Below are 19,678 nucleotides of genomic sequence, written 5' to 3'. Positions count from 1 at the left end.
AGTGTATGGAGAAGGTTGTATTTAATTGTACTATCATATGCGTAAAGGTTTTGCACAAAATGCCTGATCTGAATTATAATTGCATTAATCAGCAGAATCATAGATTTATATGATAGTAGGAAAAAGCTATTAATTTGAATAGGGTTTTTGAAGTGTCCTGGGAAACATTGAGTCAATTGGAATGAGTCAGAGGGTGTGTCATCTTCTGACTACAGCACAGACTAAGTAGATAGTCATATATCTGGCAAACTTTCTGCTTGGTTTGTCTGATGTCTGGTGCCAGACTCTGAATGTACTTGGTAATCTCGTGAGGCTTAACTGATGAATGGCCAATGTGCTTAAAACTTCCCAAGGTATAGTGTGGGTAACAAGATCACCAATGTTGAAAATTATATTGGCAGCCATTGTTGACCAGAACATTCAAGGTGATGGTTAATTTTTGTGAGTGATACCTTGTGATTATTTTTAAATTGCACTTATGAAAACATTGAAAATTCACAGTTGACTGTTACCTGAAAGTGAAAAACCAATTAACTAACCATTTTTTAAATACAAGTTTTTCTTTAACCTTCACACAATTGCATTTATGAATTGGTGTCTGGGTATTGGATTACTTTATTCCATCATTCTTGAAGGATTGCTGAGTTCCCAATGATTATTATACCCTGCTTGGATTTTTAAAAAATGTAACCTAAAGTTGGTGCAGGAAAAATTTAAGCTTGTGTTGGCATAGGTTCATATTTAAAGAATAAGCTGCAATAGAAAATCATATAGGGTTAGCTTGTGTTGGTACGGGGGCTGCTTTTTGCAGAACTATTTAAATGTGTTTCAAAATGCCATGGATGACTCGGGATGTGCTGAAATGGTTCTGTGTAGGTAGAGAAGAACATTATGTTTGACTGGTACTCATCATTTCTTCACATAGTGATTAGTCACAGTTAATATCTTCCTCTGGAACACATGCAGAAGAGATGAATGATGTCCAACATTATGTTGACCCCTGAGTATGGGCCATGTGTTTGCTTACATCATAGTGGTGGCAGTAGTTTACTCAGTCCAGTGTTTCCCCTTAATACTACATCTCCATGCAAGTGTTTATCCAATATATTTACAAGTTATCATAGTTTACCCCATCGACTTGCATAATTACTACTACCCCAATTCCCCCAATGTCTAAGTTCATAGGTTTGAGTTGTCTGGAGGCCTCGAGACCGGGGTGACAAGACCCTCCTCTTTGCGCGTGGATCGTCATCACCTCCCCTTGTATGGAAGATGGCTCTTGGTAATAAGCACATCTTTGTGTTTGGCTGTGTGGTGTGCTGTCATCAATGGATGGCTGCTACTTGGTTCCATCATAATTTGTAGCACTGACATGCTGATTGGGGATTGTAGCAGCTGTTCTTTCGGGGGTGGGGGATCTATCCAATGGTACTGAAGACAAAGGTTGAGGCTCTTCTCGTTGCTAATTCCTTTCTTAATTGTCATCTACTCAAGGTGTCCTGGTAATCATCTGAGAGGTTGGCTGGTCTGACCAATGACGGTCTTCTGGTACCTGTAACGAAAGAGAGAAGACAATTCGGAGCTGAAGTCCCAGTCATGCTTGACAAACCTGTTGGGAGTTTTTGAGCATGTCGCTTGTAATCTAGATAAAAGAAAACCAGTAGATGTGGTGTATTTGGATTTTCGAAATGCTTTCGATAAGGCCTGATACAGGAGGTTATTAGAGCACATGGGATTGGAGGAAAGGTACTGGTATGGATTGAGAAGTGGCTAACATAAGGAAATAGTAGGAATAAATGGGACATTTTCAGGATGGCAGGCTGTTACTTGTGGGGAAATGCAGGAACCAATCTCCGGCAACAGCTGTTCATAGTCTATATGTAATTTGGATGTCGGAAACAGATGTAATAATTCCAAATATTTGCACAACTAGGTGGGAATATGAGTTGTGAGGAGGATACAAGGAGGCTTCCGGGGGATTTGGAGAGGCGAGGTGAATGGGCAAGAACATGGCAGATGCCATGTAATTGAATAAGTGTGAAGTTATCCACTTCAGTAGAAAAACAGAAAAGCAGAGTAGTTCTCTGGTGCGAGGTTGGGCAGTGTCGATGTCCAAAGGAACATTGGTGTCCCTATTCAAAAGTCACCAAAAGCTAGCATGTAGATAGAGCAAACAATAAGGAAGGCAAATTGTATGTTGGCCTTCATCGCAAGGGAATTTGAGTACAGGAGTAATGCTGGCTGGCTGCAATTCATAGAATCCCTACAGTGCAGAAGGAGGTAATTGAGTCCACACCAACTCCCCAACAGAGCGTCTTACCCAGCCCATCCCCTGCCCTATCCCCATGACCCCACTAATGCTGACGTATATATCTTGGACATGAGGGGGTAATTTAACACAGCGAATCCACCTAACCTGTATATCTTTGGACTGTGGGAGGAAACCAGAACACCGGGAGGAAATCCATGCAGCCACGAGGAGAATGTGCAAACTCCACACACAGGCAGTGGTGCTAACCACTGCAACATGCCACACAATTTTATAAAGACTTGGTGAGATTGCATGTGGAGTATTGTGTATAGTTTGATTTGATTTATTATTGTCACATGTATTAGTATACAGTATTGTTTCTTGCGCTATGCAGACAAATCATACCGTACATAGGGGAGAAGGAAAGGAGAGGGAGCAGAATATAGTGTTACAGTCATAGCTAGGGTATAGAGAAAGATCAACTTGATAAGCTAGGTCCATTCAAAAGTCTGATAGCAGGAAAGAAGCTGTTCTCAAGTCAGTTGGTATGTGATCTAAGATGTTTGTGTCTTTTTCCCGACAGAAGAAGGTGGAAGAGAGTATGTCTGGGGTGCATGGGGCCCTTGATTATGCTGGCTGCTATGCTGTCCTTATCTAAGACAGTGCAGTGAGGAATTTAACTTCTGCCATGGAGGGAATGGAATGGAAATTCACCAGACTTAATTCCTGGGATGGCGGGATTGTCCTATGAGAAGGAACTAGGCTCGTTTTCTCTTACAATTTTGAAGAATGATCTTATTGAAACATACAAAATTCTCATCATGACGGGATAAATGTGGACAGGATGTTTCCCCTGGCTTGGTGAGTTTTGAACCAGGGGACACAGCCTCAGAATAAGCTGCAGGCCATATAAGGTTGAGATGAAGAGGAATTGCTTCAGAGTGGTGAATCTTTGGAATTCTCTATTCCACAGGGCTGCAGATAGATATCTGATGACAACGAGGGATATGGGGATAGTGGATAAAAATGGGGTAAAAGGCAAATGATGTGTTTGAATGGTGGAGCAGGCTTGATGGGTTGAACGACCTCCTATTTCCTTTATTCTTATCTTTCTCCAGAGTCCTCATCTAAATTGATCTGCCAGAGTGGATTTCTGATCTATGGTTAAAGTTTATAAGTTGCAGATTCATCTGCAAGAGATTTCCAAGATGATGCCGTCTTGCACTTCTCTGCACAATGGCACAGTAATGGCATTCATGATCTCAACATTTAAATTTCTCAATGGCTACCTGGTTCAACTGGTCTTACCCACTTTAGCGCAACATTCTCAGGTCTGGAAGTGTTGAATCCTGGCTTTTGCTGGGTTTTTTAAGCTGCCTATTCAGTTGTGATTAATTTAAAAATATTTTTTTCTTTGAAGCAAGCTCGGCTGCCATGTGCTCAGGCACAGACTCTGATTTCTCAATCTGCAATTTGAACAGCAATTTCTGACCACTCCAGAATTTAACTTATTTTCCAGGACTTGTGTCCAGGAATTTTACATTTTTTAGTTCACCTCTGGGTATTAAAACTGGACTTTGATGGGATTTAATGGAGTTTTCTGCTGCAGTGAGGAATTTAACTTCTGCCTTTAGAAGCCAAGCTTTTCTTCAGGTCAGAACAATTCTTGATTTTATCTTCTTTCAGTTTTCCAATTTTCTTCTGCAGTCCCTGCAAGGTTTTGAGTTGTTCCAGATGGTAAAGGTGCAAGCAAGATGCTGTCGTCTTGCTTGCTTCTCACATGGCCCTGTCCAACATTGTACTGACCCCTAGGTGTAAGTCATGTGTTCCCTTCCATCACTGAGTGGTACTGTTACACTTTAACCTTTGTGTCATACCCTTATGCTATACTTTTAAATTTTGCCTCTTGCTGTGTATTCACAATACTCTTTGACCTTTTCCCCTATATGTCCTTCGCAAAGAACTCACCCTGTCCTCTTATGCCCCCCCGCCCGCCGACCTGAATAAATTTTGAGCTTGGCATCACACTGAACTTTTCTTCCTTCGCCCTGTGCACATTTCTTTGATGTGGAGATGCCGGCGTTGGACTGGGATGAACACAGTAAGAAGTCTCACAACACCAGGTTAAAGTCCAACAGGTTTATTTGGTAGCAAATACCATAAGCTTTCGGAGCGCTGCTCCTTCGTCAGATGGAGTGGAAATGTGCTCTCAAACAGTGCACAGAGACACAGAAATCAAGTTACAAGTTACACTGTAACTTGATTTCTGTGTCTCTGTGCACTGTTTAAGAGCACATTTCCACTCCATCTGATGAAGGAGCAGCGCTCCGAAAGCTTATGGTATTTGCTACCAAATAAACCTGTTGGACTTTAACCTGGTGTTGAGACTTCTTACTGTGTTCACATTTCTTTGCCCAGGAGTCCGCTGTTTCCCTGCTCAGTGGGCCCTCTTACCCATCTCCAATGTTCTTTCTCCCTCTACTTCCATTGCCGTTTGTCTTCATGCTCACTTATTTGGGCAGGAGTCCTCCCCGCATTCAATGGAATCTTTCACTTGCCTCCAGTATTCCTCTACCCGAGCCCCTACCCCTGGCCTCCTACTTGCTTTTGATCATTTCATTGAGAACTGTCGGCATTATATTGGCTGTCTCAATTTCTCTGCTCCTCTTACTCCGATTTGTCTCCTTCTGAACTTGCTGTACTCCATTCGCTTAGATCCAACACTGAACTTGTGATCAAACCTGCAGAAAAGGGAGTGCCAATCTTGTCTGGCACACTGACCTCTACCCCATAATCTCATGCTCCAAGGACAACAATTCCAGCTTCTCCAACCTAACCTTATCCCTGGAGTGATTCTGGTAAATTTCCTCAGTGCTCTCTCAGGACCTATACATCCTTTCTGAAAAGTGATGCCCAGGCAGGATGTAATGCCCTAGAGCTTAACCAGAACTTTATAAAGGTTCAGAATGCTTGTCATTTATTAGCAGTTTAAGCAGTTGACAACGCGTTATTCAATTTGGTGGATTTTCATAATTTAAGGCAGAGGTGACTATTGCTGTGTTTAATCACAAAGAGCCACGGCTGAAAAAAATTGATGCCAATTTAATACATCCAGATTTGAATAAAAATAAACAAATCCAAAAATTCCAGATGGTTTTGGGAGACCATTTATAGAGAAATTTTGTGAGGAGTTGAATTTTGAGGTAGTTTAGAAATGTGATTGAATGGTAAAGATGTGAAATTCAAACTTGAGAAATGAACAACATTTGTAGCAATTAAGAAAATTTCTGAACTAAGGAAGTCTCTCACAAACAGGTCATTTTTTTGCCTGACAAGCTTGCGTGAATTTAGTGAGCTCATACCAGCCACTGAAAGACTGTTTCATTTTTTCCCAATTTCATTTCCTTTTGGGAAATTTGTTTTCTTCAATATCTTTTTCATTCAATATTTATTATTTTAATTCATTTATGGTTACATATTTGGATAACTGCCTATCCAAGCAGTGTAGTTAACAGTATTGACATGGCTGTTATTCCTGCCACACACTAATAGATTTTTAAAATATTCTTTCATGGAATGTGGGCATTGCTGGCAAGGCCAGCATTTGTTGCCCATCCCTAATTATCCTTAAACTGAGTGTCGCTAAGCCATTTCAGAGGGGCTAGAATTGATGTAAAATGTCTCTTTTATTATAGTTGAGAAAGAATTATGCATGTTTTTTCGTGTTACCCAAGAACATCTTGCCTCTATTCACCCTGCTTGTGGGTTTTGTTACGTTATCTGCTCTAATATGAAAGGTAAGTTTCAAAAAGAAAATTAGATGCCTGCTTAAGCTTGGAGTTTTAAAAGGAGGCTGTTTGCTAAAGCAGTAGACAGCTCATGTTCCTACATAATATTATATGATCATTTAAATGCATTGAAAATAACATTATTTTTGTTCAGTTATTGTCGGATAGTACTGGGAGGATAAAAAATTTACTGCCTGACTATCTTAATAGCTAAAGTACAGGTGGCTACAATGACAATCTGGCAGATAGCAAACAGTGTCGTGAGGCCAGCTAGTGTGCTACTTAAGAAAGCAGAAAGGATTGTTGGGCTAAGACCCAAAATTTGGATAAATAGTGTGAGCAGAGTGATCGATTTCAGAGAAATGCCAGATGTGCTTCTTATTTGCTTAAAAAGTCAAGTTTTAAGCAACTGATTTGTGGGCCAGGTGAACAGCAAATTTGCAGCTAATAGAAATGCAGATAGGTGACTTGACTTACCTGGTGATTGTGGTGAGTTAAGCTTTTTCCATTGTAAAAGAATTGGATCTGGTATTATCATTGACAATATGATACAAAATTGCAACATGAAAAATGTAAAATGAGCTTTTGTCGCGCATGAACATCCTGGCCACAATAACTTTTAATATATTAGGGCAGATGTGTATTAATGACATACATTTTTATCTTTTGCAGAATTATCTCGCTGGATGGAAGTGCAAGTATTTGTCTTGAAAAATACCTCTACTGAGTGACCATGGGTTTTACTGGTAAGAAATCTACAAAAGGACCAGTTTGCTGGCGAAAGCGGGTCAAATCTGAATACATGCGTCTTCGACAACTGAAGCGCTTTAGACGAGCAGATGAAGTTAAGGTAGGGTGCTACAGGTTTTTTTATTTTAAAGTAGCTCAAATGACCATACTGTAATTGCCATTTTTGTGGCACCAGGAGAGGGTGCTGTGTTGTTTGTAACATTTCACATTGAGCGTGTGTCGTCTCTTAAATATTAATTTTTATCAAGATACTATACATCAAGAATTCTAGCAATTGCAAACTAATACTCTTTTTAAAAAATTTATAGAATGTAGGTGTTGCTGGCTAGACCAGCATTTATTGCCCATCCTTAATTACCCTTGACAAGTTGGTGCTTTCTTGAACTGCAGCAGTCACTGTGGTAGATGCACCCACAGTGATGAGGAGGGAGTTTTGGGATTTTTACCCAGCGACAGTGAAGGAATGGCGATATATTTCCAACTCAATATAGTGAGTGACTTTCGGGGGGTGTTTCATGTGTGGCACTCCCATGTGTCTGCTGCCATTGTCCTTTTAGATGGTAGCGATTGTGGGTTTGGAATGTGCTGACCAAATAGCCTTGGTGAGTTTTTGCAGTGCATCTTGTAGATGATATGCACTGCTGCCACTATCGTCAGTGGTGGAGGGAGTGAATGTTTAATGAGGTGGATGGGGGCTGCCAATCATAATACATTATGTAAACTTGTACTACTCTTTTAGAAATGTGCACAATAAGTTTAAATTGTTCCACCACATTATGTTTCTGTGATTACTGTTATTATAGGCTATTTCCCATGGCATCTTTTATAAATAGACATATTCAGTTTAACATTTCTGATGAACGTCTGTAGGACTCCCTGCATTGAAGTATTGGCCTATAGTATACACATGAGTTTAAGCTAAGCTTTGGAAGGTGGTCCTATGGCTCGACCTATCTGATCTGATCATGGTAGATATTCTGCCCACTTCCCATAAATCTTGATTTCTCGAGGGATTGGAGATCGATATCCCAACCTTGAATATATACAAAGATGGAGCATTTGCAACCCTCTGGAGGTGACGAGTTCCAAAGATTCAAGATCTTCTGGGTAAATAAATTTCTTCTCTCGGTCCTAAACGGTCAGCCTGAGTCTTCCAAACATGCAACAACAACCACCTAAAAGGAAAAGGGCAGCAGACATTCTGCAAATGTCCAACACCATCCTTACTCAGCTGTATTGCTATTCCTTCACTGTTGCTGCATCAAAATCCTGGAATACCCTTCCTAATAGAACTGCATGCACCTACACCCCATGAACTGCAGTGGTTCAAGAAGGCAGTCAGTCCACCACCATCTTCTCGAGGGCAATGGGTATGGTAGCAAATGTCCTCTCCAGCAACAGATCCCATGAAAGAGTTTAAGACAATTAAACTACCTCTTTTAGAGCCCGTAGGCCATCAGATACAGGGAACTGGTCAGCTTTTAGATTCCCAAGTTTTTCTAATTTTTTCTATTATTCTCTCAGCCCCTCAGTTACCTTTTATTTCTGATATGTAAGTATAACTTCTGTCATTTCCTCATTCTCCATGATGACGTCTCCTGTCTCTGCCCCTAAGAGACTCTGGTCCCGTTATTTAAGAAGGGTAGGAAGGATAACCCGGGAAATTATAGGCCGGTGAGCTTGACGTCCGTGGTAGGGAAGTTGTTGGAGAGGATTCTTAGAGCTAGGATGTATGGGCATTTAGAAAGGAATAAACTCATTAACGATAGTCAGCATGGTTTTGTAAGAGGGAGGTCATGCCTCACTAACCTGGTGGAGTTTTTTTGAATAAGTGACTAGAATGGTTGACGAGGGAAGGGCTGTGGATGTTGTCTATATGGACTTTAGTAAAGCGTTTGACAAAGTCCCTCATGGTAGGTTGGTGCAAAAGGTTGGATCTCATGAGATAAAGGGGGAGGTGGCTCGATGGGTGGAGAACTGGCTTGGACACAGAAGACAGAGGGTGGTAGTGGAAGGGTCTTTTTCCGGCTGGATGCCTGTGACTAGTGGTGTTCCGCAGGGCTCTGTATTGGGACCTCTGCTGTTTGTGATTTATATAAACGATCTGGAAGAAGGTGTAACTGGGGTGATCAGTAAGTTTGCGGACGACACGAAAATGGCTGGACTTGCAGATAGTGAGGAACATTGTCAGAGGCTACAGAAGGATATAGATAGGCTGGAAATTTGGGTAAAGAAATGGCAGATGGAGTTCAATCCAGATAAATGCGAAGTGATGCATTTTGGTAGAACTAACGGGGGGAGCTATATGATAAATGGCAGAACCATAAAGGGTGTAGATACGCAGAGGAACCTGGGTGTGCAAGTCCACAGATCCTTGAAGGTGACGTCACAGGTGGAGAAGGTGGTGAAGAAGGCATATGGCATGCTTGCCTTTATAGGACGGGGCATAGAGTATAAAAGTTGGGGTCTGATGTTGCAGTTGTATAGAACGTTGGTTCGGCCGCATTTGGAATACTGCGCCCAGTTCTGGTCGCCACACTACCAGAAGGACATGGAGGCTTTAGAGAGAGTGCAGAGGAGGTTTACCAGGATGTTGCCTGGTATGGAAGGGCTTAGTTATGAGGAGAGATTGGGTAAACTGGGGTTGTTCTCACTGGAAAGACGGAGGATGAGGGGTGACCTAATAGAGGTATATAAAATTATGAAAGGCACAGATAGGGTGAACGGTGGGAAGCTTTTTCCCAGGTCGGTGGTGACGTTCACGAGGGGGGGGTTGCCGGGCAAGGTGGAGGCGGACACACTGGGAACGTTTAAGACTTATCTAGATAGCCACATGAACGGAGTGGGAATGGAGGGATTCAAAAGAATGGTCTAGTTTGGACCAGGGAGCGGCGCGGGCTTGGAGGGCCGAAGGGCCTGTTCCTGTGCTGTATTGTTCTTTGTTCTTAAGGAACCAATGTTTACTTTAGCTGTCCTCATTTTTACATAATTGGAAAATCTCTCAATTTATTTTTATAATCCTGTCCTGTCTAATTTATTCATATTCTATTTACTTCCTTTTAGCAACATTTTAGTTGGCCTTTGCTGGGCTTACTCTGTTCACATCTTAAGCCTCTCTTAGTCTAATACCAACTATTCAACACTTCCCTTGTAAACCACAGGTAATTTGTCTCACGGATTTTCATAGACTTTTTGACTTTTAATGAAACTGTTCTGGTTGAACATCTTTAATCCTTTTGAGAAATTTTCCCACTTTTTAAAAACTACCTATCTGTTCTATTTATATTCAGTCAATTGTAGCCAGCTCTCCTCTCTATGTATTTAAGAACATAAGAATTAGGAGCAGGAGTAGGCCATCTAGCCCCTCGAGCCTGCCCCGCCATTCAATAAGATCATGGCTGATCTGAAGTGGATCAGTTCCACTTACCCGCCTGATCCCCATAACCCCTAATTCCCTTACCGATCAGGAATCCATCTATCGTGATTTAAACATATTCAACGAGGTAGCCTCCACCACTTCAGTGGGCAGAGAATTCCAGAGATTCACCACCCTCTGCGAGAAGAAGTTCCTCCTCATCTCTGTCCTAAACTGACTCTCCTTTATTTTGAGGCTGTGCCCTCTAATTCTAGCTTCCTTTCTAAGTGGAAAGAATCTCTCCACCTCTACCCTATCCAGCCCCTTTATTATCTTATTGATCTCTATAAGATCCCCCCTCAGCCTTCTAAATTCCAACGAGTAGAAACCCAATCTGCTCAGTTTCTCCTCATAATCAACACCCCTCATCTCTGGTATCAACCTGGTGAACCTTCTCTGCACTCCCTCCAAGGCCAATATATCCTTCCGCAAATAAGGGGACCAATACTGCACACAGTATTCCAGCTGCGGCCTCACCAATGCCCTGTACAGATGCAGCAAGACATCTCTGCTTTTATATTCTATCCCCCTTGCGATATAGGCCAACATCCCATTTGCATTCTTGATCACCTGTTGCACCAGCAGACTGGGTTTTTGCGTCTCATGCACAAGGACCCCCAGGTCCCTTTGCACAGTAGCATGTTGTAATTTTTTTCCATTTAGATAATCCAATTTGCTATTATTTCCTCCAAAGTGAATAACCTCGCATTTGTCAACGTTATACTCCATCTGCCAGATCCTCGCCCACTCACTCAGCCTGTCCAAATCTCTCTGCAGACCTTCTACGCCCTCCACACCATTCACTTTTCCACTTATCTTTGTGTCGTCTGCAAACTTTGTTACCCTACACTCAGTCCCCTCCTCCAGATCGTCTATGTAAATGGTAAATAGTTGAGGCCCCAGTACCGATCCCTGTGGCACGCCACTAGTTACCATCTGCCAACCAGAAAAGCACCCATTTATTCCGACTCTCTGCTTCCTGTCGGATCGCCAATCCCCAATCCACGCTAACACCCTACCCCCACCTCCGTGTGACCCAATCTTCTTCAGCAACCTTTTGTGAGGCACCTTATCAAACGCCTTTTGGGAATCCAAAAACACCGCATCCACCAGTTCCCTTCCATCAACCGCACTAGTCACATCTTCATAAAAATCCAACAAGTTCGTCAAGCACAACTTTCCCCTCGTGAATCCATGCTGCGTCTGCTTAATCGAACCATTCTTATCCAGATGGCCTGCTATTTCTTCTTTAATGATGGATTCCAGCATTTTCCCAACTACAGACGTTAAGCTAACAGGCCTGTAGTTACCCGCCTTTTGTCTATTTCCTTTTTTAAACAGCGGCGTAACATTAGCCGTTTTCCAATCCGCCGGCACTACCCCAGAATCCAACGAATTTTGATAAATAACCACTAACGCATCCGCTATTACCTCTGACATTTCTTTCAGCACCCTGGGATGCATTCCATCCAGGCCTGGGGACTTGTCCACCTTCAGTCCCGTTAGTCTACCAAGCACTGCCTCCCTGGTAACATTAATTGTATTGAGTACCTCTCCTCCTACCAACCCTCTATCGTTAATTTGGCATTGCTTAAGTTTTTGATTGTTTTGGACTTGACTATGTCAGTCTTTATTAGGTTCATTTTGATCACTTTTTCAATACTAGATCTAAAGTAACTGCTCCTAGTTCATTCTGCAAAATTATCTTCCAAACTATGTTTATTAGTACCTATACCTTAGGGACTGCAGCGGTCCAAGAAGGCAGCTCACCGTCACCTCTCAAGGGCACCTAGTGATGGACAATAAATGCTGGTCTAGCCAGCGGCACCCACATCCTATTAATCATTCTTCTTAAAAAATTTGATTTCTTGAATCTATATAAAGATTGAAGGTGTCCATACTTTGTTTTTATCCAAGCTCTAATTATTTCTTGTGTAATACTGTCCCAAAGGTAGAATTACTGTTAAGGGCCCATAACTTGCTCCCACAAGTTTTCTGATTCCTTTTCTTATCTCCACCCATAACTGATTCTACATACTGATTTTCTGAGCCAAGGTTTTTTCTTATTATTGTCGATACCCTCTATTATCAGGACTACTGCTCTTTACCATTCCACTTGTTTGTTTGAAATGCAAAGTACCTGTAATATTTATTTCCCAACGTTGATCAGTTTGTAACCACATATTTACTGACAATTAAAGAAAATTCTTTTGTCTCTTTTGTGGCTCTGGTTTTTCTACCTTGTTTCACATGCTATATGCAAGAGACTCGATCTTATTTTTACTTTATTTATTGATGCAATTTTACCCAAACATATTTGTTCTTTCCTTTCTCACAAGAGCTTATTATCTTTTGTGACTCTGAATTTTAAATTGGAACTTAATTGCTTAAACTATCTCAGCAGAATATAATTTATGGTTCTACTTCTGTGATTTGCTCCTTGTGGATTCTTCCCTACCCTCCCGGCTCCAAGTTTACCTCTAGCTCCGATGGAATGTCTTTATCCCGGTTCCAGGCAACAATCCAACTTTGGGAACGCTTGCTCCTGCTGCATGGATGGTGATTGAAGTAGCTGGAGAAAATGATGTGGCAGGTGGTTAGGAATGAGCACAATAATGAATATTTGAATGAGGTGGAGATTGTATCCCTTAAAAGCAAAAGATTGACGTGAGCAATTATGTGGCTGAAAAATTGAAGCTAATCAGTTAGGTGAAAACAAAGAGGGTACAGTTGTCTAGTTTTAAATATAAAATTAATGATTTGAAGACGATAAAATGCATTAAAACAGAATGGAAGAGAGCTGGTGCATGTGGCAAAGATGATTTGGCCATGAGAGGTGACCGAAATAGCTACTTGGAAGATATTGATTCTGGAAGTATGGAGGGGGAAAAAGACCCATGAATTTCTGGCATGGTGGCACAGTGGTTAACATTGCTGCCCCTCAACGCCAGAGACCGAGGTTCAATTCTGGCCTCGGGTGTGTCTGTGGGTTTCCGCCTACACTTCAAAGATGTGCAGGTTAGGTTGATTAGCCACACTAAATTGCTGCTTTGTGTCAGGAGGTTAACAGGGTGGATACGTAAGGTTGCAGGGATAGGGCCTGGGTGGGATTGCTGTTTCTTTAGACTCAATGGGTCAAATGGCCTCCTTTTATACTGTAGGATTCTATGATTCTTCATTTGAGAGCGCAACGAGTAGGACTACAGTATTTTTTCTGATAAAGAATTGGTGAGGCTCTCATTGGAGCCATAAATCCATAGTAATTTCCTGTTTCCTACGTATGCTGCATATGGTTTGTGTTGTGGCCCAAAATATTCATCCACTAATCCCAAAATATTATTTTCTGTACAAATTATTTAATTTGCATTTTCCATTTGAATGAGTTAATACAATCATTATTACTTACTGAAATGTTTCTGCAGATTAGTTTTAAATTTACCCGTGTTCAGGCTACATTCTCTCTGGGTCTGCTGTTCTGGACAAGGTGAAATATTTTTCCATGATCTACATCATCTAGTCTTTTTATTAGAATACTAAAAACAGCATATGTCACCATTCAACATTTTCTTTTCCGGTGAGAACATGTCAACTTGGTTTATTTGGCCTTCGTAAACCAATCCCTCCAACTCATTCTTTTCGCTCTGTTATGTATCCTATCAGTATCTCCATACACTTCTTGTATTCTGGCTACCAGAGCTGTGCTACCAGGGCTGTCCTCGGTGAATAGCAGTCCTGTACCACTGTCCTTTTGAGTTATATAGTTCAACCAGTTACATAATCCACTTTTAAACATTTCCAGTGATTCCTGTTTTTTCAGCACCAGAGGAACTTCTCTAGTATTCGATGGTTAGGGAAAGATTTGTGCTAGTATTCAGACATTCTCCCTTAATTCCTTAAGAATTATTGGATGCATTTTATCTGGTCACAGAGCTTTATACTTTTGTGATTCTGTTAAGCAAGCAAACATATGAATGGTGTCACAGTTTACTTCTGTAACACCCTCTATTTCCTTTTCAAGGTGAAATAAGCTACCTATCTCCTTTGCTGACAACTGAGCCAAAAGAAAAAAAAAATTTTTTTTTTGCAGTTTGGCATTAGTAGTTATGTTTTCAGTAGACGCACTCTATCCCTTATTTTAATTTTAGTCTCACTATAGCTATCTACCCAATGTTCTGCATATCATAGAGTAGTTTGCCACTGAAGATGCAACCTAAACATTTCACAGCTTCCAGCACAACAGCCCACCACCGTCAACATCCAGTACAGCTTACAGGTGCTTGAGCAATTACTACCTGTTTTTGCTACCAAAGTGGATAACCTCACATTTATCCACATTATGCTGCATCTGCCATGCCCACTCACTCAGCTTGTCCAGATCACACTGAAGCATCTCTGTATCCTCCTCACAGAAAAGGCTACCAGAAACCCTCCTGTCCACTTAGTTGGTTTTCTGATGAATGAAAGAATCTTGGATGCATCCCTATAATACCAGAACTTTCCTATTATCGAACTGAAAGACTCATGACACTTCACCTACAGCTCAAATGTAACCAATATATCACCATCATCAGCGCTTATTCCCTGACCATTGACTCTAATGAAGATGTTACAGAAAAGTTGTATTCTGACCATGAAGTTCTCACTGGCAACCCAAGAGAATTATAAGATATCCTTTAGAGTCTTTGATGTCAGGTTGTCCAATGTCTGGAACATTAAAAAAAACAATACAAATGGTGTCCTCCTGCTGACTGTGCTCAGCATGATCATTTAACAAAATCCCCTCTTCTGTCAAAAAACAAATACATGATCACATGGTGGCACCTTTTATCATAACATTAGCACCTCCAGAATTATGTCATTGTTTGCGTCAAAGATCTAAGTGAGGTCTGTATTACTGTCCAATTGGGGTACTGATGATTGCTGGACAGATCGTGGATTTGTTTAATCAGTGACAAACAGTCACATTGCAAGGCCTAAAAGTCCAAATGAAAGCAGGTCAATGTCTCCGCTCTATAGGAGCCTGACCGAAAACGGAAATTCTTCCATTCCAGAACAGTGCGATCAAATAAGGTCAGCTGTAAACTCCTGTTTCCCAGACCATTGGGTTTGAGCATTGTCATCAGATGGGTTGGATAAAAATTATGCTGAAACCTGGAGTAAAAATGACTGCCTTCATTGCCAATTCAAGAAGGCAGCATTTCCACAACTCTGACTGACATCCAAAGGCAAATCCAGAAGATAAAGGACATGTAATATAGGAAGAGAGAATCTGGGTGATTCAATGCCGAATTCCAGTATTGTAGGGATGCTAGCCTGATTAGAGGTATCTCTATTTAAAGTACATTCTAATATCAAATGTTGTTTGTGCCGTTTTTAAATAATGGAACTTGCCCATGTTTTGCTCTTTTGTCTTAGCACAGTTACTGTGTATGCACCAAAAACCACGTTGTAGCTGCATTCTTGATCTGTATTCCGCTTTTCTCTCTTCCTCCATTCTTGACTAGCAATGTTACATTTAATAGTGTAGTAATTGATCATTGTAAAATTTTCTTTAAAAAGTTTGTTCAGGTAGATGTGGGCACCGCTGGCTAGGCCAGCATTTATTGTTCATCCCTAATTGCATTGAGAAGATGGTGGTGAGCTGTCTTCTTGAATTGCTACAGTTCATGTTTTGTAGGAACACTCAGTGCTATTAGGAAGGGAGTTCCAAAATTTTTATCTACCAACAGTAATAAGGTGACAGTAGGAATTGTTGGAAGAAAATGTTTTTATATGCATATAAATAAAACCGTAGAGAAAGACTTGTGATGAATGTCAGCCAAGATTCGGTTAACAACCATGGTACAAGAGCAACAGGAGGCAAAGAGAGGTTGCAAGAAAAGATTTGTAGGCAAGATTTAATCACATCCTATATGGTAAACATTAAAGTATCAGCAGTTTGCTGGGAAAAAGTTGGGTCCATTAAAGTCCAAATGGAAGTCTTCATGTAGAGGCAAAGGACATGACAAAATATTAAATGAGTACTTCACATCTGTTTTGACAAAGTAGATGATAGAAAGGTTGCACTAAAACATGCAGGAGAAAATATGTTGAAACATTTACAGTTACTGAAAGTTAGAATGTCAACTTGTCCAGGTGGATTGCAAGGTAAAAATATAAGGATTAGATCTTTTAATCCTTGTTGGATACAGGAGTAGTGCTGGAGAACTGTTTCTGAACTTATATCACTCTTCATTAAAGAGGAGAGAGACAAACCAGGAAACTACTGGCTAGTCAGCCTATCGGTAGTAGAAAAGTTATTAGAAACCACTTTCTGGAACAAAATAACTTAATTTGAAAAGGTATAGCTTAATCAAGAAGAGCTGGTATGGCTTTGTAGGGTAAAATATTATAAAGTTTGGAGATAGCTTGGCAAAGTGAAAGATCAGGATAACTAATGGCTTCAGGATTATTTCGGAAGGATGGTAAATTGGGCAGAAATTTGGTGTAAAAATGTGTGAAGTGATACACTTTGGGAGGTCTCCTTGAAAGACAGCATACTACAAATGGCAAGATTTTCAAAAGTGTAGATGAACAGGGACATGTTGTCCAGGTACACACCTGTAAATGGGGACATATTGTCCAGATACGCAAATCTGTAAATGTTCTAGGGTAAGTTCAGTGGATACTTAAAGCTTATATAGAATTACTTAAGAGTAAAATATGAAACAAAATGATCATACTAGAACTTTATAAAGCACTGGTTAGGCCTCAGCTGCAGTATTATGGATAATTCTGGGCACTATGCTTCAGGAAAGGTGAAGAGGCATGAAGGAAGATACAGGATGTTTACCCAGGGTGAGGGATTGCAGTTTTGCAACAAGGTTAGAAAAGTTAGAATTGATTTTCTGTGAACAGATAAAGGTTAATATTGCGTAATAATGTTTCCAAGATGATAGGCTTTTAAAGGAAATAGGGAAAAATGTTCCTTTGGTTGTGGGTCAATACTAAAGGTCATGGATTCAGAATAATTGGGGGAAAATCCAAAGGGGAGATGAAAATAATTTTCTTTCACTCATTTGTCCGGATCTGGAACACTACCTGAAAGAGCAGGCTGATTCCATTAATAATTTTAAATGGTACTTTATAAGGAACTTTACCAGCCGAATAAGAGGATATAGGACAAAACATTTATATCATTCAGAGGTTAGCTGATTGCATGGTCTGTTCCTGTGCTATAAGCTTCCATGATTCCCTGGATAATATGTTTAAATGTATGTAAATAATGTTCGGTGTAAACATTCAGTGATGACCCAGAAATCACAAAGATTGCTGGAGGGGAACAGATTACAAAGGGCCTCTTATCTCAGTATATTGGGTCATATGGATGCAAGGTTGCAAGGCTTGAGGACGGCCATGCATTACCAGAGTAAATAAAACATTTTTTTGTTCCATCTTATTCTTGTCGGTAATTGAGAAGAGTGATGCATAATTTCTGTTCTTGGTGGCTTTAACATTTTCTCTTTGACATGGAGTAGCTCGACTTTGTTTCACTCAAAACACGGGAGAAGAATAGAGTTGGAGTTTGGGTCAGTGACTCCCAAGCAATAACTGAAAGTGATTTATTTTCTTGTATGTTAGTCAAATTCAGTACCATTTGTGAATGGTGGTGATGAGCAATTTTCCTTTTGTATGTGGTCCTATTTCTTTTCCATTTGTTAAGTAGGATGGAAAGTGGGGGTGCATATCCAGTGAATATTGTCTGGAATGATATAAATTGAAATTAACAAAAGCTTAATTCTCTTCAGAGTATGTTCAATGCAAATCGCCAAAAAATCAAAGAAAAAACAGAAATCTTGAACCAGGATTGGAAGCAGCACAGGATACAACCGGTTCACATCATGACTTCTGTGAGCACAATGCGTGGAACCAGAGAGGTATGATGCATTTTTTTAAAGACCGGGTCAAGCTTATTTAATGAACAAAGTTTTACGTGCAGTCTTTCTCCCTATAGGAAGGAAACTGCTTACCTTCTCGTGTGCAATGCTTCAAAGTCTGATGAATTGATTTAAACATGATAAAGACATTTATTGAGTATTTACTCTATAAATAGTTTGCACAGTTGCATTGTTCAACAAAGACAATTGGGAATTCTTAACTTCGCTTTTGAACTCTTTTAAATTGAGGAACAATCTTAAACCCTTATTTCAGAATTTCATGACTGAACCGAGATTGAAATTGTTTTTTGCTGTGCTTAGGCTATTGCATTCAAAATGTTTATAGCTTTGAAATGGCACAAAATGTATTAAAACTGATATTTTAACTTTATGATCCTATTAGAAATAATTTGCTTTTTCTAATTATATGGGATAACCCAATGCCGTTAACTGCCAGTGAATTACTTTTAAGTATAGTCATTGTAATATAGAAAATATTAAGTATTGTGCTCTCTGAATCTCTCTCTGCCTTACTCTGTTTTTGAACCAATTAGTTTTAGTTTGGCCTAGAGTTCAAAGGGTCAGAAAATCTGGTGGACATTCATGTTAAATGCAGTCTTTTTAACCAATTTATTAAAACCAACAAGCTTTAAAATATAACCTTACGGTTAATTGATGCTTGACACTTGATCCATAAGGAGAAAAATACTGTAATGCAGCTACTTAGACTTTCAGATATGTTAAACTTGTATGCCTTCTCATGTAAGTCTAAAAGATCCCATAGCACTATCTTGAAGAGCAGGGAGTTATCCTTGGTGTCTTGGCCAGTATTGATCCCTCAATCGACATTGCAAAGTGTTTTGGAATAACCTGAACTCTTGAAAGGGTTATGTAAATTCAGACCCTCCCTTTCCTTTTGCGTCTTTATTCGAAGCCTGTTCTAATCATAATGCTAAAAGCTTTTAAACTTTCAATCACCAAATTTGAGCTTGTTAACTCTTAACTTATCCTCAGTTGAATTTACCACCCTGGTTAATTAAATATTCATTTGCAGTATCTCTGCTCTTACCCTGCATGATATCAAATCTTTTATTATGATGTGCCTATTAGAATTTTGTCACATCAACCTATCTCTGTCCCTAATTCAACTAATCTATTTTCCTTTTCCACTAATTCAACTGTTACAGTATTACATGGCACTTGCATTTTTGTCTCTGGTGACCAGAGTTTTGCATGTAATCCAGAATGCCCTACAGTAAATTATATTCAGGAAACAAAATCTTTCCTTTGTGCCACAAATCTTTCAACTGGGTGGTCCAAACAAATTGGCATTCTGTTTATGCACAATGAGTTTGAGGTGAAACTGAGTTTTTTTTCTTGAAGGTTAGACATGGAAACACCATCAAATCACATGACAAATTTGGAGCACAAATTGTATTCCACTGCTTTCATGTTACTGATCTCAAATTTGATTTGCTAAAGGAAAATGGCAGGCAAAGGATAGTCTTTTCTCTTAGTGAGAAAAAATGTGGAATTCTCCCAAATAAATTCTAAGTGT

The 19,678-nt window shown here is 40.1% G+C and overlaps 1 protein-coding gene across 4 annotated transcripts in view; it reads left to right on the top strand.

The window, feature by feature from the left end:
• ezh2 (enhancer of zeste 2 polycomb repressive complex 2 subunit) overlaps window positions 1-19,678 on the top strand; it is a 93,887-nt gene that overhangs the window by 5,841 nt on the left and 68,368 nt on the right. For all 4 annotated transcript variants that reach the window (XM_078236538.1, XM_078236545.1, XM_078236527.1 and 1 more), the window contains 2 exons: window positions 6,712-6,889; window positions 17,992-18,120. In XM_078236538.1, coding sequence (XP_078092664.1) covers window positions 6,773-6,889; window positions 17,992-18,120 — 246 coding nt within the window. In that variant the 5' untranslated portion in view covers window positions 6,712-6,772. The remainder of the gene's footprint in view (window positions 1-6,711; window positions 6,890-17,991; window positions 18,121-19,678) is intronic.

The sequence above is a fragment of the Mustelus asterias genome, chromosome 2, assembly GCF_964213995.1.
Source record: "Mustelus asterias chromosome 2, sMusAst1.hap1.1, whole genome shotgun sequence".
In the NCBI taxonomy this organism is placed as follows: Eukaryota; Metazoa; Chordata; class Chondrichthyes; order Carcharhiniformes; family Triakidae; genus Mustelus; species Mustelus asterias.
This window is presented reverse-complemented; position numbering and strand designations above follow the sequence as displayed.